Genomic DNA, 27,323 nt, shown 5'->3' on the forward strand with positions numbered 1-27,323 from the left:
TGTTAGCCACAATCCAAATTATTGTTAATATCCAGCCTTATGTTGACTGTCATTGTGTCTCACATGGACAATCTTTATTGGTGTTCTGCTAAACAAGGGTCCATTTGTCTATGTGTAACTTGGTGTCTTGTGTTCTGCAGGATGCTGTTGAGATGATGCTCCACTTGGCTGAGAAACCAGAAGCTCCTTGAAGAGACAACTGCACCATCATGTGAGTATGTTGTCTTGCAGCATGTCACCACTTCTGTGGTGTTTGTGTTGGAGTTGTTCTTTGTCTTCCAGAATGAAGATGGACTCTTGCAGGAATTGTTTCCTCCAAAAGAACTTCAGTTTTGTCTCTTTATTTGCTGCCATTTGGAAGAAGAGTGTTCAAGAATCCCTTGAGCCCTCGTTTTCCAGAGAGAAACATGCGTTTAGATAGTGCAATGCAGGGATTGTTGTGTTTCAAAATAAAAACTTGAACTGTACATTGTTTCAAATTGTTTTTTCAAAAATGTTTCAAGCACACTTTTTTTTTTCATGTGGATGTTTATTTAAACACAAACTGAAGTAAACAATTTACTAAGTACATTCAATGAACCAGTTAACACTGGAGCTAAGGACAACAACCAGAGAAGCTGCTGAAAGAAGTAAAGTTAAACACATTAGAACATGGAGAAAAGATTACTAAGTATAAATGTAGAGTGACACAAGCTGCACAGACAATTATAACAAGACTATCAGAGGAGCTGCTGAACGAAGTTAGACACATTTACGAGATTGAATCTGACAAAATATGTTAAGTGGAGTATAAACTCAATATAACAAAACAATATGTCTCAGCCAAAATAAAATGCTAAGTTAACAGCTAACTAACAATTGTCACAGAAACATGTTCAGCAGCTCTGTCAGTGACACAACTGCAGAAACAGTGGAGACTTGCACTTATCATTAAAGAAGTTCTCTTCAGTGATAAGTTTAAGACTCCAACACTGTCTCTGCAGTTGTGTCACTGATCACTGACAGAGCTGCTGAACATGTCTCTGTGACAATGTACAAGTGTTAGTTTGCAGTTAACTTTGAGCATTTTCTTTGGCTGAGAGAGAGTGAGGTGGTCTTCACCTGCTGAGACACACTGACATTATGGTTTAGACTGGACGGGCAATGTAATTGTGTGGTTATTTTGAATTAATCTGAGTTGGAAAAATAGATCCCAAAGGGACTTGTTTAGTTTGTTTAATAAATATACAGTACACTTTATTTAATGCTGTAACTTTATTTTCACTCATTACATTTACAGTATATGGTTAAATTACTCAATGATTATTGTTTAAATCTTAACATAAGTCACTGAAGAACTGATAATAGTTCATGTTCAGTAGAGAAGGAAATTATAATATTGTGTGGTTATTTTGAATTAATTTTAGTTGGAAAAATAAATTAGTTTAAAAATAGATCCTAAAGAGACTTGTTTAAAACATTTAATAAATAGTGCACTTTATTTAATGCTGTAAATTTATTTTCACTCTTTACATTTACAGTATACTGTTAAATTATGCAATGATTATTGTTTAAATTCTTAACATAAGTTACTGCAGAACTAATAATAGTTCATGTTCAGTAGAGAAGGACATTATAATATTTATTTCTGGTCTTATAATTGGTTCAAATTAATCAATTTCTATGCTATGGTGAGCATGGGATTAAAGTAACTTTGAGTTTTTTATGCAAGATGGTATAATTAAATTTTTTACATTTCCAAAATTGAATTCAATTAACAACCCCAGATTATATTAGTTTAACATGCATTTTGTGAATACTGGGTTAAATTTATTGTAAAATCTAGAAGCAGCACAGTTTTCAAAGACGAGATTATTATGTGTGATTGTTATAAAATTATATATATACACAACGTGATAGAAACATAGTAAAATTAAGATTTTTTATATTTGTATATTTGGACACAAATTGTAAAAAGTGACAATTCACTTATTTAAAATATAAAGATACTATATAGAAAGATTGGTTTAATCATTTTATTTGGCAAGTTAAGCAGGAGAATTCAAAGTCTCTAGTGACAAATACGATCAATTAGTTTTAGCTATTAACAAAACAGGAATTTAAAATTTATTTGAGGAGATTGTGAGAGTAATATCTTTAATGTAGTTAAAAGTTTAAGACTTAATAAAAACATTACTTATGGTCATTCTACTGACAGGTCACTGATAAAAGCAGAGCAAGTAAATATTAAAAGACATTTGTTGTTTTTTTCCCCACAGAAGGTTTATTTTAAAAGTGGACAATATTAGCTGTTATTTAGACAAATTAGGATTTATATGAGAAGACACTGATCTATTATCTTACTAAAATGGACTAAAATTATCATCACGTTATATTTAAGAGCTTAAATTACATTTTAATCAAGTGAGAAGTCAGTTTTTTTCTTATACTTTCATTACATTTGAATAGAGTTAATTATCAGAATATGTCTACTTAATACAGTCGTATTTTTTGTATATAATTAATCAATATAAATGGGTAGAAACTACATTGATATGATGTCTCAGTGTGGTAAAAGAAGCCGCTCACCGAGTCTTCATGGCGGCTCGTCTTCTTCATCCAGCGTGGCTTCTCCAGCAGAACATCCGGGAACTCTTGGCTTTGGCCGACACGAAACGACAGCTTCCTAAACAAAACAGTCACGGTCAGCGTCATAGTTTAAAGTATGTCTTACGACATTACAAAACAACGTGTGGGTCATTTTACAGCACCAGTTACCACCACATTGTTTGTCCCCGCTGCTCCTCATCCTCCCGGGTGTCACCATGGATGTCACCTGCTGCTCCTGGAAAGCTCCGCATGAGCGGAAGTTCCGGGTGGCAAACAGGAAGTGGATTATCCCAAATCGATTTTTTGAGAGGAGGCATAGTTTAGTATTTTGTAATAATTTAACCAACGTCACAGTATGGTATGCTTTTCTTCACGACATGCAACGCATGTCCAATGTAATAATTCTTCTACAGTAAATAAATATACACAAACAAAATGTTCTATAAATGAAACCCTCTGGTCCCACATTTCTTAAATTGAGTGTCAGCGCATTCTTGGAGCAGTACATGTCACTGCTTGATGTACAGCACATGTTTCAAACTCAAGGCCCGGGGGCCAGATGCGGCCCACCACATCATTTTATGTGGCCCGTGAGGTCTTTGCTGCTTTAAGGCATGTGTTGACCATAAACTACATTTTCGGGTAATACAATCGCCATGCATTGTGAAGTGACAGGATCTGGCCAGGAGTTTGCAGCGTATCATTGTATATGCATCATGCGACGAATGAAATTGAGCCTTCAAGAAAAACAACAAATTGTCAAAGAATTAAAAGGCAAACTGTGATCGCAGCAGAATGTGTTCACAAAAGCCATAACCTAAAAAAACGATGTGGACTGTAACAAGTCACGGAAAGTACACAAAGGCCTTTTAAAAGTGAAGAATAAATGGAGGAGAAACCATTTTTCTTTTTCCAGGTTGTTCCAGCTGCTATTTCAGGCTTTTAGTTGGACACATGGTGATGATGGTGAGAGCTGCCAGGATGAAAAAGGTCATTCATTAATGGGAGAAAAAAACCAACAAGCTTAAAGTATTTCATAACAATAAGCATTTTTTTTTATTTTTTTTTTAAATTCCAATTTATTATGCTCCGTCATAATGTCAAATATCATGGCCCTTGAGTGACAAACACGACAACATTAAGAAAACACAACAACATTGAGGATGTGAAGGCTGACTCAAGCTGCAGCTCTGCGTTGTCACCACCAGAGGGCAGAGTTGGCAGACATGTGGATGCAACAGGACAGAATCACAGCTTCATTGATGTATATATTCATTTATATATATATATACATACATACATACATACATATATATAATGTATATATGGCCCAATCACTCTAATATTTCGGCATATTAGATATGGGCAAAAAGTCCAATATTATATCGCTGTTATATCGTGACGTTACAAATGTCTAACGTTTTTGTGGATTGGAATTAAAAAACAACAAAACAAATTAATATTTCAGTCCACTAGATGGTGCCAATTGCTCACTTTCACAAGCGCTGTCAGTATCATGTAATTGAGGAATGCGATTTTTCAAATATCGTGATCAAACTTATCATGGTGTCTCTGATTATTTAAAAAAAAAAAAAAAAATTACTGTTTACTGTTCTATGTATATAGACACACATATCTATATTTATTTATTTAGATATATAGATTGTTTCCTTATATATATATATATATATACATATAGTTTCCTAATGATGTGTGTTTCACTTATGCTGACACCAAAACACAGTTTTCACTTAGAAAATGGAAAAATGCCTCTTTTTCATCAGGCTAGCTCCACCCACAGTATGAACATGGAGCTGATTCAGTGTCGCCTTGTGTGGCTGCATGTGTTCAACAGCATGATGTCTGGCTGTTCTTCGCTGGACAGCGATAGGAGGTGACAAACGTGTCTGCTCTGCACTAACAGGGCCCAACGTCAGCTGACTGAAACAATCAGCCTCCAATAACGTGCTTCACCAAACCGAGCCTCTTCATATGCTATGGCTTCGTCTGAGTTTTGAAGCTGACGGTCCTCCCTCCGACCTCTGCTGTCGTTTTTGGATCCACCCTCAGGGAATTCTGGCTGAATTTTGCAGAGCATATGGATGGAGGGGGATTATTACAGAAGGAGGGAGGACAGTGTCCTCTGAGTCATTTCTTTTTGTGTACTGTATATACTGTAAATATGGTGTCTTCTCGTCCTTTAAGGATAGAGACATTTTAGCAACATTTCACTTTTCACAAGACAAAAAAGGGACATCTGATGACTTGATCATCAGGTCGCTTCTTTGTGGTGTGGTCTCTATTAAACGTCTGAGGAAGTGGACTCAGGATGAAGAAGACGGTGGAAATTGTGGTTCATGTAGCACCATCGGAGGTGGAGTTTGCATGTGGGTTTTCTCTGGTTTCCTCCAACAACCCAAAAAAATGCAGAGGATAATTCTCACTCCTAATTGACTGTAGGTGTCAGTGTGAATGATTTGTTTGTCTTAATGTCCCTATGTTAGCTGGCATTGCCTTGCGACACTCATGTGGAGGTTAAACAGGTAAACAATGAATCAGTGTTATTGAATGAATGTGCTGACAGTGCATTAAGTTATGATTTAAAACAGGTGAAGCAATAACTTCAATAATAAAGGCCTATGAATCACTCTGTAAAGGACAAGACAGCCAATTATACCTTGATATTTCTATGTTAATGGATTTTATCCATCACATCTGATTCAATTATACCATGCTTTAACTTTTGTATATATATGGATATTATGAAATGGCTCTGGGCAGGAAGAGGCTGACAGCTGCATTAAAACGCCATTCAATTATGAAGAGCACAGTCTTACCTCACCCTTTCACCATAAATCCCGCTAGTAATGCTAATGAGCTTTGGGATGCTTTTCTGTACTTGGGCTGGTGTGATTCCTGTTTATTCTGTAGTGGAACAATCCAATGAAAATGGCTCTGCATAATGCAACTCCTGTGCAACATGCAGACAAACCTTCACGCTTTCTTCCAGAGACACTCGTGCAAATTATGTTTTCATGCTAAATCACAATCTCCATGGAGCTGAGGTGGCATTTAAGAGGCACAGCCTTACAACAATGTCTGTCCAGTGACACAAGAGGATATTTATGTTAGCCCCGTGTGCTTTAGCCTTTTTAACAGTTCCACAACAGTTCTAAACCATATTTTCTGGGTTCTTTTCCCCCATTCCTTTTATTTGCTGGATTGTGAATGCACCGTCTGCTTCACCAAATGAATGTGAAAGTGATATCCGTGCCCTGAAGACAGTGTCAGCTCAAAAAAACATTTGTATCTCTGCCACTAATGGGGGTTGTTATGAGGACAAATGAGACGGTTTGACAGGCTGCTATGCCAAAGCTTTTTTGACACTTTCATGGTGCAGTTCCACCCCTGTTTTATCACAGACTGTACCATCTGAAAGGCTTTCCCTCTGACTCCAGTGTTGTGAAGGTTCCTTTTCCTTTCTTTTAAAGGTATTTAATCATAGTATTAGTAGTAGTAGTATTACATGTATTTATTTTACAATACAAGGGTATTTTTTGACATTTTATATTTGGAAATTTTTTTGACAACATACTAAACTAGGACACTTGTGACAGTTTATATTTGGACATAGGACAATATTTGACAGTTTATATTGAGACCGTTTTTTGGTGACATACTATACTAGGGCATTTTTAAAAGTTTATATTTGGACAGTTTTTGTTGAAATACTATACTAAGATTTTTTTTTAATTTTTTGACAGTTTATATTTGGACATTTTGGACAGTTTTTTTTTGTTGAAATACAAAACAAAGATTTTTTTGGACTTCTTTTTGACAGTCTATGACAACATACTATTCTCGAATATTATAATATATCTATATATCTATATAATATATAGATATATATATACATATATTATATATATTCTACTATATTTGACAGTTTATATGTGGACATTTTTTGTTGACAACATACTGTAGGACATTTTTTGACATATTATATTTGGACAATTTTTGACAACATACTATACTTGGACACTTCTGACAGTTTATATACGGACATAGGACATTTTTTGACAGTTTATATTTAGACTGTTTTTTGGTGACATACTATACTAGGGCATTTTTAAAAGTTAATATTTGGACAGCTGTTTGATCATGCCACATTAAGTTAAATTGAAATTAATCAAAACATTTAAACAAAAACGATATAATATTGGAATACCATTACATAAAATACACTTTATTCATTAATGCTTCTAAGATTTTTATACTACTGTGCATATGTTTTCCAAATATATATATTTTTCGCTGTTCATTATGCAAATGTGCTTTTAATGGCTGCAAGGTGTTCAACAGCTCTATAGGCGTGGACAGCTGCATGAGCCCTGACCTCAGACTGCAGGTTCTGCAGTTGTCTTTGTAAAGTCAGTGGAGTAAAAACATATAAAGAAAACCCTCAGGTCACTGTTGAATGATTAAAGGTGGACATTCTCTGATCGTCCACGTGATTATGGGTGAAGTCTCCCTCTCCTGAACACCGTGTTCCTCTGCTCCTCAGCAGCACTGCTGAAGCCCCGCAGGTATTTGACTGGCACCGGCTTGGAGGTGTCAGTCCAGCAGAGGCGCAGTGAAGCCACACAGAGCGAGACGGGAGGAGACAGGAAATGAGGGATGACTTTCACAATAAAGGCATATCAGAAAAAAAGAAGAAAAGGAAGAGACGACGTTGGTGCCATGACAGCGTATAAGGGCCAAACTAAAAAGAAATATATATTACAAAGTTGTAATATTATGAGAATAACGTCATAACAATATGAGAATACAGTTGTAATATTACAAGAATAAAACCATTATTAATCAAGCAAAGACTATCAGCTGGTATCCTCGAAATATTACAACTTTTTTCTCATCATACTATACAAAAATGACGCCATCTGGTGGAGAGAAAGCCTAGATTGACACCGAGATATGTGTTAAAATGAAAGTGAGATTAAAAAAAAAAAAAAAAAAACCCCACTTTGAATGGTTTTCAATGGCAAATTTTTGGCATTTTTGAGGACTAATGTGTAATGCAGGATCACTGGTAAATAGTAGATTTTTGAGCTTCATTCTCAGGATGTTAAATACTCACATGTTAGCGTTGTTGCCTCACATCAAGAAGGTCACCGGTTTGGATTCCGCTTCTGGACTGATGACCCGTCCAGGGTGTACCCCACCTCTTGCCCTGTGTCTGCTGGGATCGGCCTCAGCCACTTGAGACCCTCATGTGGAGGATAAAAAGTAAATTAATGTCGGTTTTGTTCTCATCATTTTGTAATCTATGTACCCATTTAAAGGAACACAGATGATAAACATTCAGATTCCAAAACCTCAACATGGCACCAACCAAAGTGCAAATCTCGAGGTTTTAAAAAGAGAGTTCGATTAGATTAAGAACCCTTTAAGTCCCGCAAGGGGAAATTCAGATTCAGATTCTCATTGGTGATGTCACCAGGTTGACGCATTTTAAAGCTCCAGTGTGTAACTTCTTGACAACATTGTGTGAACAGTGGTTTGAATGTAACATCCATCCATCCATCCATTAGCTACCGCATTATCCTCCACATGAGGGTCGCGGGGGTGCTGTGCCAATCTCATCTGACATAGGGCGATAGGTGGGGTCACACCCTGGACAGTCCCCCAGTCCATCGTGGGGCCACGTAGAGACAACCATTCACACCTATGGTCAATTTAGAGTGTCCAATTTACCTAATCCCCATATTGCAGGTTTTTGGATTGTTGTTAGGAGGATGCACACACAGGAGAACAAAGAGAGCAAACGCCATGCAGAAAGGCCCTTGTTCCGACTGGGTCGCGAATTCGGGTCTTCTTGCTGCATGTAGACACATGTTGTTGATGAATTAATCATGATGTATTAGTGTAAAAATACAAAACTTTAGTAACGGACAGGAAGAATCTATGGGTTGACAGTTGACATTCAGCGCCTTTATTATTTTAATTTGAAAATCAACACCGGAAGTGCCGCTTTATTTTCCCCTGACTTGACAGTGGTGGGGAGAGATTGACTGTGGTCAACCTCAGACAGGTGGAGGAGACGTCCTGAAGCACCGCGGTTGGACCTGATCGTGCAGGAGGACTGGGCTGGGCTGCAGGACCAGCAGCTGTGGACACTGTCCACCTCCTCCTCCTCCTTCTCCTTCTGCTCCTCATCAACATCTTCCTCCTCCTCATCCTCCTCCTCATGCAGCAGCAGCTGCCTGGATTCACGCTATGATGAGACCAGATCCAAAACATGGTTCGGCAGATTTTCCCATCCTGAGCCTTCTTCTTGCAGCAGCTGGACACTTAAACGTGGACACAGGGAGGACGAAGGATGTAGCTGTGGATTAATGAGTTCTTATTATTTTATTTTCTCCTGAGATTATTGGCTAATAATATCTAAAAAAAAAGAAGAAAACACCCTGCCTGCCTCGGTCATGGAGAACCAAGCAGCCGAGGCGCAGCTGAGCTACGAAGATGTGCAGAAGAGCGGTTATCTCCGCAAGCACAAATCAATGCACCGGCGCTTCTTCGTGCTGAGGGCGGCCTCGGAGCACGGTCCCGCTCGGCTCGAATATTACGAGAACGAGAAGAAATTCCGCAGTAAATCACCCGTGCCCAAAAAAGTGCTGAACCTGGAGACTTGCTTCAACATCAACAAGCGGGCAGACTCGAAGAACAAGCACATGATCGTGCTGTACACCCGCAGCGAGAGCTTCGCCGTGGCTGCGGACAGCGAGGAGGCGCAGAACGAGTGGTACCAAGCCATGCTGGACCTTCAGTGCAACTGTAAGATGTGGAGAAAGTGTGCGTCCCCACTGTGTGTCTCTGCATCAGGCCTGTTTGTTCTCCACACACTGTTTGGCGCGGCCATTCCTGTCTCACCGCTGCATCACTGCACATTCCAATATTCATTTAAATGTGATTTTATTTTTGCGCTTTAATTCTATTATTGCAGCTATTTGATGTGAAATAATTCGCCTCTGCAAATGCAAATTGGGTGTGTTTTTGCACCAAAAGGCAGGTGCACGCGATAATGATGATAGACGAACACTATGGGCGGCATGTGCTGTGTTTGTGCAGCACGATCCTCGTACATCCAGAGGATTATAATTACCATTTCTCTGCAAAAAAAAAGAAATTATAATAATACATGTTTGCATAAAACGCATGAAATAACACGATGGTGCAGTAATATTCACACCGTCGTTGAAACGCAGCCCGATTGCACATACGACGGCGTGTGTTTTGCATGGCGCAGTGGGCATATAGCAACCATCCATGGGACGCATCATATAGTATCAGCCTATCGCTGTGCGCTCTGCTGTGTGGCCCGTGTTTTTGTTGTTTTTCTACACGGCTCTGACTAACCTACATTCCTGATACACGGTGCTGCTGCAGCTGCTGCTGGGGAGGAGATGGGCAACATCACCACCATCATCATCCTCATCATTAGTGCGCTTTCTCTCACTGGAGAATGTGTTTCTGTTGGGTATCCTCGTGTTTACGTGGTTATCATTGATGAACATGAACACCCACCCGCCCTGTTAAATGCTTTATTGCCTCACTGTTAAACTGAGATTAATGGGCTTGCTCAGTTCCAGTCGCGTTAGAAGTACATTTTTATCCATTAATAATAAAACAAATAACAACAATATAATATCTTTAAAGCATGGGCCTCAAACTTTAAATGACCTGGGAACTTCTAGTCTGGTTAGGAGGGGGCAAGGGTGGTCAAAGTGAAATAAATCCAACAATTTGTTTGCGAAAAAATGACATATTGATAATCCATGAGGATGTTGCATGGAATCAAAACATAAAATAAAATAAAAATAAAATAACATGTTATAATTAAAGGCTAGACAAGCTTATATAAAATGAAATGTTACATTTAATAATGTGATAAATCTAATTTGTAACCTAATATATTATTATTATGTTTTCGTAGCAGTTCTCATTATAATTTTATAATAAGTGCAGGGTCAGATTGTTAAAATACAATTTTCACAATTTTGCCAGTGCCATGTTGAGGTTTAGCAACCGGAAGGTCACAGATGTCACCTGCAACCAGGTCTCTGCAGTCAACACCAGCTGTCAATCACAGTGGTGTCCATGCACACAAAAGTGCAGTATTTCATCATCTATGTGATATAGAAATGGGAACATTATTGGCCAAATTGACACTTGAAGAAATCAAGTGAGAAATAGACTCATTTCCCAAAGACTTCCATTCAAACAGACTTCTTTTGCAACCAGTGGAGTCGCCCCCTGGTGGGTGTTCAATATATTTTCATCCATGTATTAGCATCCTTGTGCCATACCATGGTTTTCAAAAAGGTATGGAAACCCACCTCACATTTTAACATACATTTTACATTGTCTTTTTGGAAAGCAGCCAGATGATTTAATAACAAATAAAAACAATGCTGTCAGACAGCCCATTGAAACTAAAACCCAAATATCTGATCTGCCACACAGCTTTGGGACTGTTGCATTTATGCATGTTGGGTTCGGCTGAGAAAATATTATGCCACATAAAATGGCTGTCTGAGACCACGGTAAGCCTCTCAAGATATTCAAAATGTTCCAAACAATTTGAATTGTATTTATTTTATTATTTCTCTGCCGTCCCTGCTCATATTAAAAACAACACAATGCAATTCAAAACACTAAATGCCAGTATAAGAGCAAAAGTGAAATAAAATAATCAAAGTACGAGTGAATTAGGGTATTAAAATGTATTTTAAAAACTGATAAAAAGCAATAAAACACTCAAGATACAAAGATGAATGTGTTTATCTGTTAATAACGTGAATAGGGACCTACACATGGAGATCTACTGTATTCGTATATTAACTTAGATAATCGTGATTTCTGGGAATATCCTCTTTAATAGTTTTGTATTTTACAAAATGGCACCAAAACGCAGTTGTGTGTTGAATAAAATATGCAGTTGTGTTATTTGTCATATGATTGGTATTGAACTGAAACACTGCATTGTTGCTCGATCAGCCACGGTGCTTTGCACTAGATTTATTCTATACCTCCGAAGACTTAATTAATTATAGAGCTGAGGCTTGGAAGTGATGGTGATGAATTAGCTGCAGCACAGCTGCTTGGCAGACACAGCAGACATCATTGTGTGCAGCTATTTAGTAATAATAGGGAAACAAAATGTTACTTATTAGTGTCACCTACTCTGGTTTGTCGTTTTGTCTTCGATCGATTTTTCAAAAGGTTATTTTTTAGATTTTTTGTTTTTAATCTTGAGTTTTGTTTCATAATGTATGCATGATTTAATCAAGTAAATTAATTGATTTTGCTTATTTGTTCTTTGTATTTTTCCAAGGTAAAACTCCTGAAGACTATGGCAGTAGTGGGGAGTGTAGCTCTCCGTCTCCCATACCAACTTTCAAGGAAGTGTGGCAGGTCAAGGTTTGGCCTAAAGGTCTTGGACATGCCAGGAACTTAGTGGGCATCTACCGACTGTGCCTAACTGACAAAACAGTCAACTTTGTCAAAATTAACTCTGATGTAGCTTCTGTGGTGTTGCAACTGATGAATGTCCGCAGATGTGGCCATTCAGAGAACTTTTTCTTCATCGAGGTGGGTCGCTCAGCTATTACCGGCCCAGGAGAGTTCTGGATGCAGGTGGATGACTCAGTAGTGGCTCAGAACATGCACGAGACCCTGCTGGAGGCCATGAAAGCCCTGAGTGAGGAGTTCCGTCAGCGCAGTAAATCTCAGTCTGTGGGAACATCGTGCGGAGGTGGTACTGCCTCAAACCCCATTAGTGTCCCAAGCCGTCGACATCATCCAAATCTGCCGCCGAGCCAGGTGGGCTTCACCAGAAGAGCTCGCACAGAAACACCTGGAACTGGAGGAAGCAGCACGAGCACTTCACCTACGTCCCGTCACGGTTTTCCAAGGGCACGGACGGCCAGCATCGGGGCCAGGTCTGAGGAGGGAGGAGCAAGTGCCAGAGGGACGTGGGCCAGCTCCAGTCCAAGTCTTAATGGATCCTGCTCAACTACACCAACGCTGAGACCCAAACCCACCAGGGCTCCAACTCCTGCTAAGATTACACTCAGCCTTGCACGTTACACACCTAACCCTGCTCCCTCTCCTGCACCTAGTCTGTCCTCCAGCTCTGGTCATGGCTCAGAGTGTGGCCTAGTGGGGGCAGCAGTTGGAGGAATGATGGTCTGCTCTTACCCTCGGGTTTCTCAGAGAGTTTCTGTTTCAGGTTCACCAAGTGACTATGGGTCTTCAGATGAGTATGGTTCAAGTCCCGGGGAACACTCCCTGCTTGTACCAAGTCTGTCTGGACACCATGCACACGGAGAAGGCTCCTCCAGCTATATAGTCATGGGACAGCGAGAAGGTCTCCTTGGTTCCCATCATCGCTCGAAAGGCAGACGGATTATGCGGCGGGCGTCTAGTCGGGAATCTGAAGCAGAACGCAGACTGTTAAGTAAGAGGGCTTCCCTGCCTTTGGCAGCCCATGAGCAACTGACCCCACATAGAAAAGATGAAGATGATGAGGACGATGAAGAATATGCCATCATGACACAGAATACGAACAGGGACATTGGTAAGAATAGAAAAACAGTTGAAAAAAGCAGGGCAGAAGTGGCTGCAGGAGCAGCTGTGGACAGTGGTTACATGTCAATGCTGCCTGGAGTGACAACTCCTCCTGTTTCACTTCCTCTGTCAATAGGTGTGTCCGAGACCACAGCCAAACCTGGGGCAGATGATGAGTACATGGCCATGACCCCGAACAACAGTGTTTCTCCTCCTCAGCACATCCGCCAACCCAGTACAGAGGGCTATATGGTCATGTCTCCCAACAGCAGCAGCTCCACAGACCTGCATCGTCTGGGCATGTGGGATAGCAGGGCCAGTATCGAGAGCCGGGCTGCTAGTGACTACATGAACATCTCACCTGTCAGCAGTCGCTCTGCCTGCAGCACACCACCTTCCCACCCCGAGCAGCACCAGCTGCAACCAAAAATGTTCAATTCTTACTTTTCCCTGCCACGAGCTTATCAGCATACTCTCTACACCCGCTTTGAGGAGGACTTTAACAAAGGGGAGGGAAAAAAGGACAGCAGTGGGGAAGATGGTGCTGGAAGGGGAGGGGGAGTGGTATACAGCAAGAGGAACAAAACTGCAGCGGGCTCTGCAGGAGGCTGCCAACTCTCCATGTCTTCCTCTTCTTTCTCCTCCAGCTCAGCAAGTAGTGAAAGCCTAGAAGACAAGTCCACATCAGCAGGGAGAGGGTTAAGTTTATTAAGAACTGGAGCAGAGTATAAGAGTGCAGGAATGTCCGCAAAAGATGGACGTCACCATCAGAAACGCGGATCGAGCAGTAAGAGCCCAAAGCAGCAAAGAAAGGGTCGTCCCCTCAGCATGTCTGCAGACATCACCAAAGCTAACACCCTACCCAGGGTGAAGGAGAATCTGCCGTCATCTGGGTCTCAAAATGTTGGTGAGTATGTCAGCATCGTGTTCGAAGATGATAAGTACAACGGAGGACGACGTGTTGGGTCTCAACACAGACAACCAGTGATGCATGGAACTCTACGGCCCTTGAATCAATCACTTCTCTGCCACAGTGATCCCAATAACCTTCCTCGCAGCTTCTCTGTACCACTGTCCACCTCTGCAGAATACGTCAGCATGGATTTAGGGAAGTCTGCAAAACCCCTGACTCCTGTTCGGTCCAAATTCAGCACCCCACAGGGCCCACCAGCTGTTATCCCCAAGGCCCAACACGAACACAGCACATCCTCTCCACTAGCAGCAGAGGGTAACACTGGGTACAGAACAAAAGTAAAGACGGCAGAAATACCAACAGAGGCCTCGGCTGAATTTACAGACAACAAAGGTTCAGATCCCAGCATCTCAGCAAGATCTGCTGTCCACTCTGTTCAACCCTCATCTGCAGAGCAGCAGACAGGTTTGGGGTTTTCTCCAGTCAAGTCCTTCCAGTCTCCTGAGCGGAACAGCAGACTGGTCCGAGGTGACCAGCAGGGACGGCGCAGCCACCGCTCAGAGACTTTTAACTCACCTCCCTCCCTGCCACGCCACCCTCCCTCCTCTACCTCCCTCTTCGCAGAGGGCAGTCAGGCGGAAAGCCATCGGCATGGCTTGGACTGCTCACTGTGGGAGAACGGGCAGTCTGCTGGTTTGTCTGCCACACCTCCACCACAAGCCTCCACCTCATCTAGTGAACAAGGCCTTAACTACATCGACCTTGACTTAGCCATTAAGGAGAGTCCTCAAGCTGGAGTGGAACGCACCTCTGCTACCTACAACATCGGAGGAAATGCTGTGGGTAGCAGTGCTGCCTCCGGCCTCAACATGTATGCCAGTATTGATTTCTACAAGTCAGAAGAACTGAGAGCACACCAGAGCAGTAGAAAGGATGGTCAAGGTAAATACAGTTCATCTACAATATATTTTGATGATTTAGTAAATGTGTTATTAGCTTTTCATGGAAATTGCTATTTAAAGGTGCCATATGTAAGAATGTGGCCAATAACGGTTACTACACTCAAATTCAAAATACCGAGGTCTTTTAGGTTTCGTTTTCTGACGTAACTGGCAACCCGTGGTTGCTCGGCAGCTCAGACTCTACTGACTGCAATGATTGGTAGACGGCGGTAGGTGGCGCCACAGGCCAAAACATGATTTCAAAACATAAACATGATTGCAGTCTGCAAAATATTTTTTTTCATGTCAATAATTTTGTCTGTACTGTTGTTGTTGGTGAGTTCAGTTTGTTATATGAACATTTTTCTTGAGTCTCTGTGACATATTAGGAGGATTTTATGGCCAGTTGCTTTAGATTTATTACATAATGCACCTTTAAACATGATGACTTTTGTCAAGACTTTGGATGTGATACATCATCCACAGACAAAACTCATGTGTAGGTCTTAGTCACTCCTTCCCCTTTTCATCCTTTAATGACGTGTACCTTTGCTCTACAAGTGGGTGTTCCGAGAGCAAAGCCAATTGGTTTGTCTGCTGCTAATGAGCCATTTCACATAAATGGAGGCAGTGGGGCCAGAATATGGGCCAGGTGTTTATGTTCATGTGTGGGTGTGCACTCCACTGTCACATGGCAGCTCTGAGGTTTCCCTCTCGTTGCACAGATAACAATTATCCATCGGTTAATGGCTTAGGTACATCTTTATGCATGTACACTGAACTGCAGAAGAGAGTAATTGCTTTTACATGCCAAGAAATAAAAGCCACCGTACATGAGGCAGTATATTGTATATATTGTATGGCAGTATGTTAAATGTAAACATACAGGTACATAGCAAATGTAATCAGAGGTCTGAATAGAAGAAATTAATTATGCAACTAATTTATTCAAAGCAGGAACAGCGTTTGCTTGATTGATTTTTCTATGATTCAGCCTCCACATGTATGTGTGTGTGCACAATCACAGTAATTGGCCAATTATTTGAAACGATGAATTGTCAGTTATTTATGCATTTGGCGTGAACGACAAGAGGCTTGTTAATATTCTGTGCTTTACTTTTTCATCATACTGCAGTAAGGTATGAATGTGTCTCATACTGCAGCCATTTTGAATGACATGCAAACTTCATTCATATACTGTGGTGAATGTCACGTCACACTAAATATCAGAATTTTATTCAAGGGATAGATCAGGGTTTTTTTTATTTGATTGTATGAGATATTAAAACATTGTTAGTGTTGGCTTTGCAAATAGCCTTTTAAACTCAAACAACAAAAATATCCATCCATCCACTACTGCTTTATCCTCCACATGAAGGTCATGAGGGGTGCTGTGCCTATCTCAGCTGACATAGGGCAGGCAAAAGGCGGGGTGCACCCTGGACAAGTGGTCAGTCCATCTCAGGGCCACATAGATACAAACAACCATGCACTCTCACACTCACTGTCAATTTAGAGCGTCCATATTGCATGTTTTTGGACTGTGGAAGGAAACCAAAGAATTAACATTAGAAATCAGAAGTTGGAACTAGGAGTGACTTCACCTTCGAGTTGGTCTCTTTCCGTGGATGCAAAGGTATCTTGGGCTAGCCAGTGATAGCAATACCTGTCGATGAAAACACCAATAATGTCAATATTTTGTGGAGCAACCTGTCCACAGATAAGAATTGAACAGTGCTACTCTACGTGTACAATTGATTTACTGTGAAACAAATGACAGATGTGCATTTTACAGTACAATTTGTGATGGCAGCCACCTTAGAATCCCCCGTTGGTGATGCTGCTCCGACTTTATGAGTTGCAAATTCTGACTGGAATGGAATGCACCATGTTTCAATAACGCATACAACCCACACCACACACAACCTAAACACTCTGCTCTGTTCTAATTTAAACAATCAAACATGGCATTTTGACTCTTCCGACACTGTGAGGTAATCAGTTTACAGTCTTAGCATAAAATCTGATTGAATGAAGTGTTCAGTGTTTATAAATAAATAGAGTAACCGTTGCTTGATCAACTTCCACTAATGTGAGCAGCGATTAGTGGATGCTGGACAACACGTTCACGGAGTGACTGTTTGCTGTTTGTGTCTCTGTGCACCTTTATTATGCAGCATACCTCAAACCAATTCAGCCTAATAAAACAGGCTTGCAATAATAATAATAAAAAAGATAAATCTACAATATATCCTCCATTATAAAAATGATATTGTCCGGTGTTAGGGTTAAGTTAATCAAATCATGAGACAGATTCAGATTGGTTGATTTATCAGCCTTTTGTTGTCTGAGCTTCCCCCCAAAGAACACACACATTGAGGTCATTCTTGTTTAAGGTAAATCTGCTCTTCTTTACACCAACAGCATTGATGCTCTGATCTTTGTTTTCTACCTCTCTTATTGCTGATGCCGTCCTTGTTTGCCTCGTGATAATACAGAAAGTTCCAAATCCCTGAAAGTGACATAATATTGACATCTGCAACAAAGTCCTGCATCAAGAAAATCCTTAAAGAAAGATATCTTGCATCATGTGATATTTACCCAAGCTGCCAACAGGAGCTTTAGGTTAAACAAACTATGAAATACACATTGGACTGGAAGATGTGAAATCCAGTCTAAACTGCCATGATCCTCTGCAACACTGTGTGTGAGGAGACTTGAAAATTAGATCAACTGTGAGTTATAATCTAAACCACTGCTTTCTAAAGTGTGGCCTGCAGCAGTACACACACACACACACACACACACACACACACACACATATATATACGTGTGTATGTTTGTATATATCTATACATATATATGTATTAATGTATATATACATATAATACATATACATACATACACATATGTTCATATAAAACAAATATAAATATATACAACATATATATAACATATATACACATATATCTATATATACATATACATTATACACACATATATATACATTTGACAAATTATTTCAAATATACTCTACCATACTCTACCAACTGAGTTGTCCGATATCTCATCATTTAATTGTATGCAGGTTTTGAGACTCTGATATCAGGATGTCTTTTATGTTGATTATTTGAATAAATGAATATTTGGATTATTTATCCTCATTCATTGGTAATAGAGGTCAAATATTTAGATGTTACCTGTTTAATTAAATGTGGCACTACATTCTTGTTGATGTGGACATAGAATATTTTGCTAAATTTCCAGGGCCTCAAACCTCTGAAGCTCTCATGTAAGCTACTACAGTGGATATTACAGAAGCACAAATGATTTCTAACATCATTTTAATTATTTTTGTTTCCCTTCCAGATTGTTGATCTTTGTTCTTGTCTTGGGTCCGAGTGTGACGTCGGTGTGACAGCTCCACACAAACTGTGTTCACAACAGAGTTGGACACTGGAGTCTGACCACCGGACATACATCCTCATCCCTTCTGCTGTTTTCTGTCAACCAACTGTGTGCCAAACACACACTCACACAAACGTACACACATGCAAGCTAAGGAAAGGGTTTTAAATTAAACACGACATTTGATCATAATTTAACTTGAAATAGACAAAGGATGACAGCAAATATGTGATTGCGATGGTTCTCAGGTGTCCATGATGCTGATCATGGAGGCCACATCTCATCCTGTCAAAGTCTGATCACAGCTTCCTACCAACAATCCTCCAGCAAAGGTCACACGGCTTTCAGGCAATCACATGAGGCATAAATGTCCATCTATGATTCTTCCTCTCTAACGCACTTGCACATTTGCGATAAGTGCATGACTTTTTTTTCGTTTTGTTTTGTTTGTTTCTCATCAATCAAAACATCAGTTAGCATGTTGACATCGGTTTAATCTGAGATTGGATTACTGGCTCCGATTACGTTGCCATTGATACCACATCACATCATCCTTTGTCTAAATTCAGAGTTAAATACTCATCAGGTTCCATCTGGCTGAGGTTTCATACACTCACTGTCTCTGTAAACATAATTGATTTGAGATATACAGTTGCCAAAAAGCCTTTATACTTCTTGGCCACGTCTACTCTGCTATTAATTACTGAGGTGCAGGTTGTGGAAATGGAAATTTAATCCATTGCGAAAATCCGATGCAGCAATAGTTGCATAATCCATAAGGGTGTAAACTTGACCAAATCAGCCATAATCTGATTATATTTTAACTGCCAGAGCTGCAGCTGAGGGATAGGTGATTAGTTATGTTGTAAGTCATAATATGTTATGTTGTAAATTTCTTTGCCACAAGCTCCAGGTGTGATTTGCAGCCAATTATACAAACATCCTGTCATGTTATGTGGCTGATATTCAAATGAAGGCAGTAGACTGTAGAAGGTCCAGTCACCCAGTGCAGTGTTATAAAGTCCACTGCCCCATGACTCCAAATAATAACACAAAGAAGCAGATGAGACTGAAAGCAGAATCGATAATGAAACTTTCATGTAAAATACACAATACATGCCGTGTAAGAATAGTCAAAGAAACATTAAAAAAAATCCCCTGCGCGTGATACAATTCAAATGTCAACAAAGTAGTAATGTCATTTTCATTTGTTTCTTTACACAACTGTTTATTTTTTAAATCTCACAATCAGCTACTTATAAGTTGATTACTTTGTAAAGTTACTTTTTGAAGCACCGTGTAGCAAAACATGAAAACAAGTCAAAGTTTAAATGCTTTTTGGCAACTGTTATGTTCTATTATAAGTGTATATTATAGTATATATACTATAGTATACAAATAGAGAGGCAAACTATAATACACACTGTAGTTTGTTTTCCTCATTTGCACAACAGATAACACAAGTCTAATATAAAGTGACACATTACAATGGTATATACAGTATACAATATACATATAATGATTATTACTAAATAGCCTAGATATCTATATACTCTTTTATAAAGTGCCTCATTTTTGATTGTAGCTGTTTTTACACAGGTAATCTTAAAATGGGTGGTCAAATGGGGAGACAAGTGTTGTTTCTCTCCTTAGTCTAAATTGTGCATATTTAAAACTTTTCAGATGACAGACTGAAAAATTATATTGTTAAACATGATCAAATTGCCTTACCGGAAAAAAAAAACTCATCATTTTTTGCAGTGCCTAAAACTTCAGCCACAATGTAAGCACTCCCTCGCACTCTTCTGTTTGGCTTTATCAAGCTGAGGTTCGGCCAAAATTTAATAAAAAAAAATAAATAAAATAAATAAATAGAAAGAATGAAAAGAAAAAAAAAAATCTTTTTATTTGGTAGTTTCACACACTTGAAGCTCTGCTGTCCCTACATTCAGCTGATGGTCTGTTTCGCTGGATTCTAACATTCCCTTATCTCCTAACATCTATTTACCAAAATTAAAGAAGTATCTTATTTAAAATCCCCCAAAATGCCATATATTCTTTAGAAAGGAAGTAGCCGCACTTTGCATGTGCAAAACAAGATTAGCAACTCTTGCTACGTAGTTAGCCATGACAGACACTGTCTTGCTGACCTCTGCCCGCATGTACAATTCTTTGCTACACTCTTCTTTAATGATATGAGTTATTCTCATATAGTGTAAGATACACTGAAAGAGGTTTTTCAAATTGTGTTTGTATGAGGTTCTGACTCATAATCACTGCTGACTGTGCTGTGAGCGCCCCCTGCTGCTGAGAACCAGCCAGTTTGTGGAGTGTTTTATGTGGGTTCTAAGCATAGGGGGCGCTCAAAACGCAGTCAGTGCTGACTTTGTTTAAAAATCTCGTGCAACCCCACGTCAAAATCCCTAAAAGACTATTCCTATTTTAACATATTTTCTTCGCTCATTGCTAATATGCTGACATTAGTCAGCAAGAAATGCTAGCTAGCCTTTTTCAAGGCCATTTTCGCAGAGTGGTTGAAATTGAAATGACGCAAATGCACGTTGGAGAGTTTAAGTTTGGGATAGGGTTTTTGGGAGTTTGATTTTGACAGTTTTTGTTTTTGACGCAGTTTGTCCACATAAATCAGACGTAAAGACTCATTAATGAAAAATGAATCCCCGAATTCACCAAAACATGTCATTGCACTTATTAATTAACTCACTTCATCTCCCACTGTCACCGTTTGTGAATCCAGCGTAACAGATCCTCTGAAGTGGACACATTTGTGGACACTGTACAGCCGATAGTTTGCGGGCAAAAAAAAGAAAAATACATAAAAACATACATGAAGATTCTACATTGTACAGATTTTAATGTCAAAATCATATTTTTAATGACTTCCTGTATTTTAACTTTCCCTCTTTTTGTATGGCAAAAAGAAATTTATACAATTCTTGAAGTATCATGAATTGTCCACTGATAAAAATCCCTTTCTTACTCAGTGTTAGACAGGATATTAAATATGTGCACTAATTTTCACATGGTTTGCAGTATACAATATGTGTGAGCCCCAAAACAAACTCAGCTCCTCAGTGCAGACTGGAGGCTGCATTCATATCTCGGCTGAAACAGTAGAAACATGTGTTTTTGCTGTTATTCAGAAGTGAATTACCTACATGTAGACTCACTTCATGACGCTGTTACTAGTATGACTTTGTCTTTTGAGCTCAACAATGTATGAGCCAGTGCCATATTCCAGCTCACACTCATTACTGAAATCTTCCATTCTAACATCCTGCTGCTGTCAAACAAATGGCCAAAAATACAAAGTCTGACAATAATTCAGACAATTAAGACGCAAAAGTCACACTTGGCCAAAACAAAGTAGTTAAAACTAATTTATGATGCCAACAGTGTTTTTTTTAAGGTGGTGTAACAGATTAAGAGTGGTTGCATATTGTATCCAGAGCCTCTGATGGACATTTAGTGATACTGAATCAGGTTGTGTTGGATAATATTAAGAAAAGTAGATATGGTTTTGGTGCCAAAGGTTTCACTAACTGCTGTGAAACCAAACTCTTTTATCCAAGGCTCTGTCCGTGTGTATACAGGGTACAACATAACGAAGGCTTTCTTGATGTATTTTTTAACACTGGTAGCTTTTCCCACATTTAGATTTTTTTTTGTGTGTGTCCAATGGTCAAATCATTTTGACACTGTCACAAAAATATTAAAAAAGGAATTAAAAAAAACAAAGTAACGACCCGCATGCTTTTACATGTGAAAACCAATTTGGTGTTCGTACTGCGATGACAAAAAGTCTACTCAGTCCAGAGGTTCCTCATTGACTGACATGTCTAAAAGTGCCTGGCTGAGAATCCCACCTGTTTCAGTTATCTCCACGCACAGACTGAAATTCATACCAGCTCCTGGAAAACAAAGTCTTCCACACATTTGTTGAATATGAAGTTGGAGATGTGCCTAACTCTCGGCCAAAGGGACTCCTTTCTGGTGCCAAAGTTTTTACTTGTGCAGCTTTTGAACGGTGATTCCTGAGCTTCACACTTGAGACATGCGACTGTGCGGGATTGAGAAACTCAAACTAATGCAAAGTTGAATTCAGATAATCAGCTTTTTACACATTTTTCAGGCACTTATTAGTCAGTGTTTGTAATTGTATGAGGTAACAAATATTATATGTTGACTGAGCACAGCCTACTACTGCCAACAGATTGTGCTCAGCACTGAGAACATTATTTCCAAACTCTTGTATTACAGATCCATTCAAATATGTGGTTCCAATTTTCTAATCTCTGTACACTTGTGCACTGAAACTCTTTTGTCAAAGTGATCTTTTGTAATCTCTTTGTTATTCCTCCAGTGTACTCCTCTAATTTGGGATTACCAAGATTCTCTGACTGTACCTCATAATCTCAAATCCAAGCAGACGTAACAGTTGGCACTAAAGCCCCTGGGAAGAGTCTGAGAAGGGTTCAGGATATTACTGAGACAACGTTTAGGAGGAACACATACAAAATAAAAGCTGCGAATTTGGGTAAACGTCATTGTATTCAGAATTGCTTTCACAGCGTGAAGCGCTCTGCATCCGTTTCCATTCTCATGACATGCGGCGGTGGTGGTGCGATAATGCTTCTCGTCTAATGAATCATCAAAATCCTGCCAAGCATTTTTGGTTTGGCGAAAACAGAGAGACTCGTGCCGTCTCTTTAGAATATTTTGTAACGCGTCGTTGAAAACGAGGCACATAAATTGCTCAGCAGGCTCTAACTGTGGGAAATGATACTGTATGTACAATCAGGATAGCAGTTATAACTACAATGGAAATATGTATTTTAAAGCTATTGATACTTTGATAATGATATAAAATGTAAAAAGACTGAACAGGAACTATAGGTAATTGTAAAGTATACTGTGTATAGAGGAGTTTGCTCCTGGGGAGGGATGGGCATGGGGTTCATTCTGTTAATGGCAAAATTGTTTAACACAGAATATTGATGATTCTTGTCTGTGATGTAGACAACCTCAATGTTTTTCTTTTTGATAAAAGGCAAAGTGAAATGAAAAATGGGAAATCTGTGTCTTTATTGCTTGTGCAGCAAGGCCTAACAAATTCTAACCACATTTTCCAAAGATTCAGTGAAAGAAAATGCACATTTATGAACATTATACGTGTTTCTATTCTATAAAAAACACAATACATGTCATTTTTGGTATCACAACGGTATCAAATATGTCATTATATGAAAAATGTCTTCATACCGTCAATATACAAAATCCATCAAAACTGACAAAAATGTGTATCTAGTCTGGCCAGTAGGGGGCTGGTCAAGTCCATAATATATATAGTTCACAATACCTACAACCTGTGCACTTCCTGGAAAAGGAGGAGCTAATGTTTTTTAGAATCCACCGCTGCTCTTACAGGTCTTTAGCTTTTCTTAGAGCTTGTGACTGTTTACACTGAATCTTGATGTGGACTTTGAACTCAAAACCTCCGATATACAACTTTTATTCTTACAGCACACGTTATTACTGAGGCACCAAAGAACACTGAAGTTCCAAACAAAATAAATGAATTAAGAATTTCAACCTACAACGTTAGGCATTGTTTTCTTTCCAAGCTAGCTAGCTAGCCTTTTGGGGGCCTTTTCAAGCCATTTCAACACAAGATTGACATTGAAATAGAATAGAATAGAAATACTTTATTCATCCCAGAGGGGAAATTGTTGGTGCAAACACCCGAATGGCGAAGCGTTTTGGAAGTTTGTCTTTTAGACAGTTTTTGAGGCTTTTTAGTTTTGTTGTTTCGTACACCCAGACAAACACACACATACATTATTCATAGTCACATACCTTGAATGGGATTTGAACCCACAATGTGGTGAGTATTGAAGCGACATCCTCGTCCACTGGACTATTACAGCACTGTCATAGTTTGTGAATCCAGCGTAACGGATCCTCTGAAGACACATTTGTGGACACTGTACAGCCGGTAGTTTGCTGGCAAAAAAAAGAGTAAAAATAAATAAAAACATACATGAAGATTCTACATTGTACATATGTTAATGTCAAATCATATTTTATCACATATGACTTCCTGTATTGTAACTTTCCCTCTTTTTGAATGGCAAAAAGAAACGAAATCAATTAATGATGTATCATGAGTTGTCCACTGATAAAACACTATCTTACTTAAATATATTAAATATTTTTCACATGATTTGCAGTACAGAATATTTCAGCTCCTCAGTGCAGACAATATAACTATAACTCAGTTATACGAACTAATTCATCTGAGTTCAGACTGTTATAAGCCATTGCTGGTCTGAGTTTTTAAGGATAAGCCGGTGAACAGAGGGGACACGTGGTTTAATCCTCAGCTACTCTGTTTGAACAGATGGTATTTCTGCAGCATTTCAGTCCATATAGGTGAATTACAACAAAGGGGGCTTTTTTATTTGATAAACTGTATATTCAGTCACCAAATCGCCAATATAATGGTGAGCACAATGTATGCGTCAGTTTTTTTTTTTTTACTGTAATATTGTTCACACAGAATATGCATAACAACTACCCAGACTCCAGCAATTACTATTGTCTACCATGATTGTCCATTTTATTTTGATATTTCCATTATCCAGTATTTTTTTTCTTGGTAAATAACAAAAACTGTTTAAATGACTGTGGCCTTTTTTTAAGCGCATAGCACTGGCCACTGTGACTGACTGAGAACATGCTGTGATACAATTATGGTCAAAGCTGTTCATGTAGCTGAGATCACAGCACTTCCCTGGAAGTGCTCAGGGAGTTTCCACTGTTTATACAAAATGAGATGCTTGGATTATATGTGATGTATTTGTTGGCTAAATATTTGAATAAGTACGCCTGCCAGGTTTTTGTAAATATTAAACAGGGCTTTATATGATCTTTCAGCCTCAATGTAAAATAAAAAAAATGCATCCAGTGTCCACAGTGACCTTTAGTCGAGCTTTTGCTTATGCAGACTGTGTGTGTGCGCAGCAAATGGATCACAGTTGATTTTCTGTAGGGAGAGTTGCACTCTCTCTCTTCAGAAAATGCATGCAAGAGAACAACAATGTTTAGAAATGCAGGGACCCTTACTTATTTGTAGTCCATTTCCATTGTTTTTATATTCATTTGTATTTATATTTGAACTTGCATTGTCTGTGCGGCACAGAAATACTTTTCTTATACAGAGTCAGAAATGTATATATTACTGTAAAATTATTAATTTTAGGAGCAGATACCTGGATTTATCTGTATAAGGCATTTTTATATATTATGCAATAATGTAAAATGTTGAATTACAATGTATATGCATAAAAACATGTATAAAACATGTACAATATGAACAATCAACCGAAAAACTGAGGGACACATTATTATTATTTTATTTAAATTATTATTGTTTTCTGACTTTGTGTTTGTTTTTTTAAAAGTATGTGTCCTTAACACATGTTTTATATTTATTTTTTGGGGCACAGTATTTTGTCTTTTGTTTGTAAGTGAACATCTATTTTGACTGTAAATTAATAATAATAAATTAAAATCTACTCCAGTCCAGTAGGCGGCGTAATGCAGCTGCAGCCGCAGCACAAGTGTGCAAGTGTGAAGGAGAGGACGTGAACCGGAAGCGTTAATCCACCTATAGATCTTCAACAGAAAAAGATCGCTCACTCGCTTCACTAAAGCGGAACCTTACTGTGAACATTTGTCTTTTAACCAACATCGATAAAAGCAGAAATAAAACACAAATATTTGCAATGACGTAACAGACAACAATAAGGACTACATCTATGTCTTACCTCTGACAGTAAACACGGTTGGACATTATCCGTTCACTTTCTTTGGAATTTTTTTTTTTTTTTTGCATATTTTATAACCTGAAACGTTTAAAATCAAGCGCTAGAACATGGTTCAAACCGCACTTAGAAGAAGAAGCAGAGTCGAAGAAGAAGACGAAGTCAAGGCCCCGCTTTCATCTTCGACGTCAGCAGGTACTAAAAACAGTACTTCATATTTCCATCCGAGTGAGAGCTCTTGCACATTCTTGAAACGGCCTCGTCCAATCACAGGCGGCCGTCGGCTCCGTCAGATCCATTCATTGACAACAGTGATGAGAGTGGATCCGTGCGTGGACGCAGGACTATGTCGAACACGAGATAACATGAAGATAAACCGTGTTTGTTCTGTTGTCGTCAGATAGCATGCGGTCACGCGTGGACACTCGGTTTACGGTTTCGTGTGAAGTCCTCAGACGGTTGACCCTCAGTGGCCGTGACACGCTGATGCTCTGAGTCACATCATCACATCATCTTTAAGGTTTGTGTGTTAAAATATCCATTAACCTCGCTGTTGTGTCGCATTTTGGCTTCATGTTTATACTCAGAGTGGGTTGTTTACAAATAAAGAACCACCGTTTTCGTGTGTTAGTGCTAAGTCTTGCCACATACTATAGCAAAGTTAGCCGCTATGAAGTAAAGGTCATTAAGTCGTTTAGTCAATATTCTTTTTTTTTTTACAAATGGTCCTAATCCTTTTCCGTACTTTGGTTTGTACTTTTAAAAAAATGTAATTAATAATTGTTTCAGCCGTTTAAATAAGTACTGCATTGTTTATGCTAGTAGCATAACATCACAACAGTTTAACATTAAAAAAGCATGTTTTTGCAAAATATAAACACTTTCATGGTAACATAAGTGATGCTGTTTGTCCTGTTTATTTTTTTGTGTATGTTTATAGTGACAAAGTTATTAGAAAGTGATCTGAGAGAACATTTTTACTTAATGTATGGATTATAA

At 39.0% G+C, this 27,323-nt stretch overlaps 1 protein-coding gene across 1 annotated transcript; it reads left to right on the top strand.

Annotated features, from left to right (window-relative positions):
- Positions 1 to 9,068: 9,068 nt before the first annotated feature.
- LOC310927350 (insulin receptor substrate 1-B) lies at positions 9,069 to 26,819 on the top strand (the record flags this gene model as incomplete). Its single annotated transcript, XM_083889645.1, has 3 exons — positions 9,069 to 9,423; positions 11,984 to 15,073; positions 26,725 to 26,819. The coding sequence occupies exons 1-3, from the start codon at positions 9,072 to 9,074 to the stop codon at positions 26,817 to 26,819; spliced, it is 3,537 nt and encodes a 1,178-aa protein (XP_083745771.1). The 5' UTR covers positions 9,069 to 9,071.
- Between the last annotated feature and the right edge of the window lie 504 nt (positions 26,820 to 27,323).

The sequence above is a fragment of the Microchirus variegatus genome, assembly GCF_963457635.1.
Source record: "Microchirus variegatus genome assembly, chromosome: 5".
NCBI lineage: Eukaryota > Metazoa > Chordata > Actinopteri > Pleuronectiformes > Soleidae > Microchirus > Microchirus variegatus.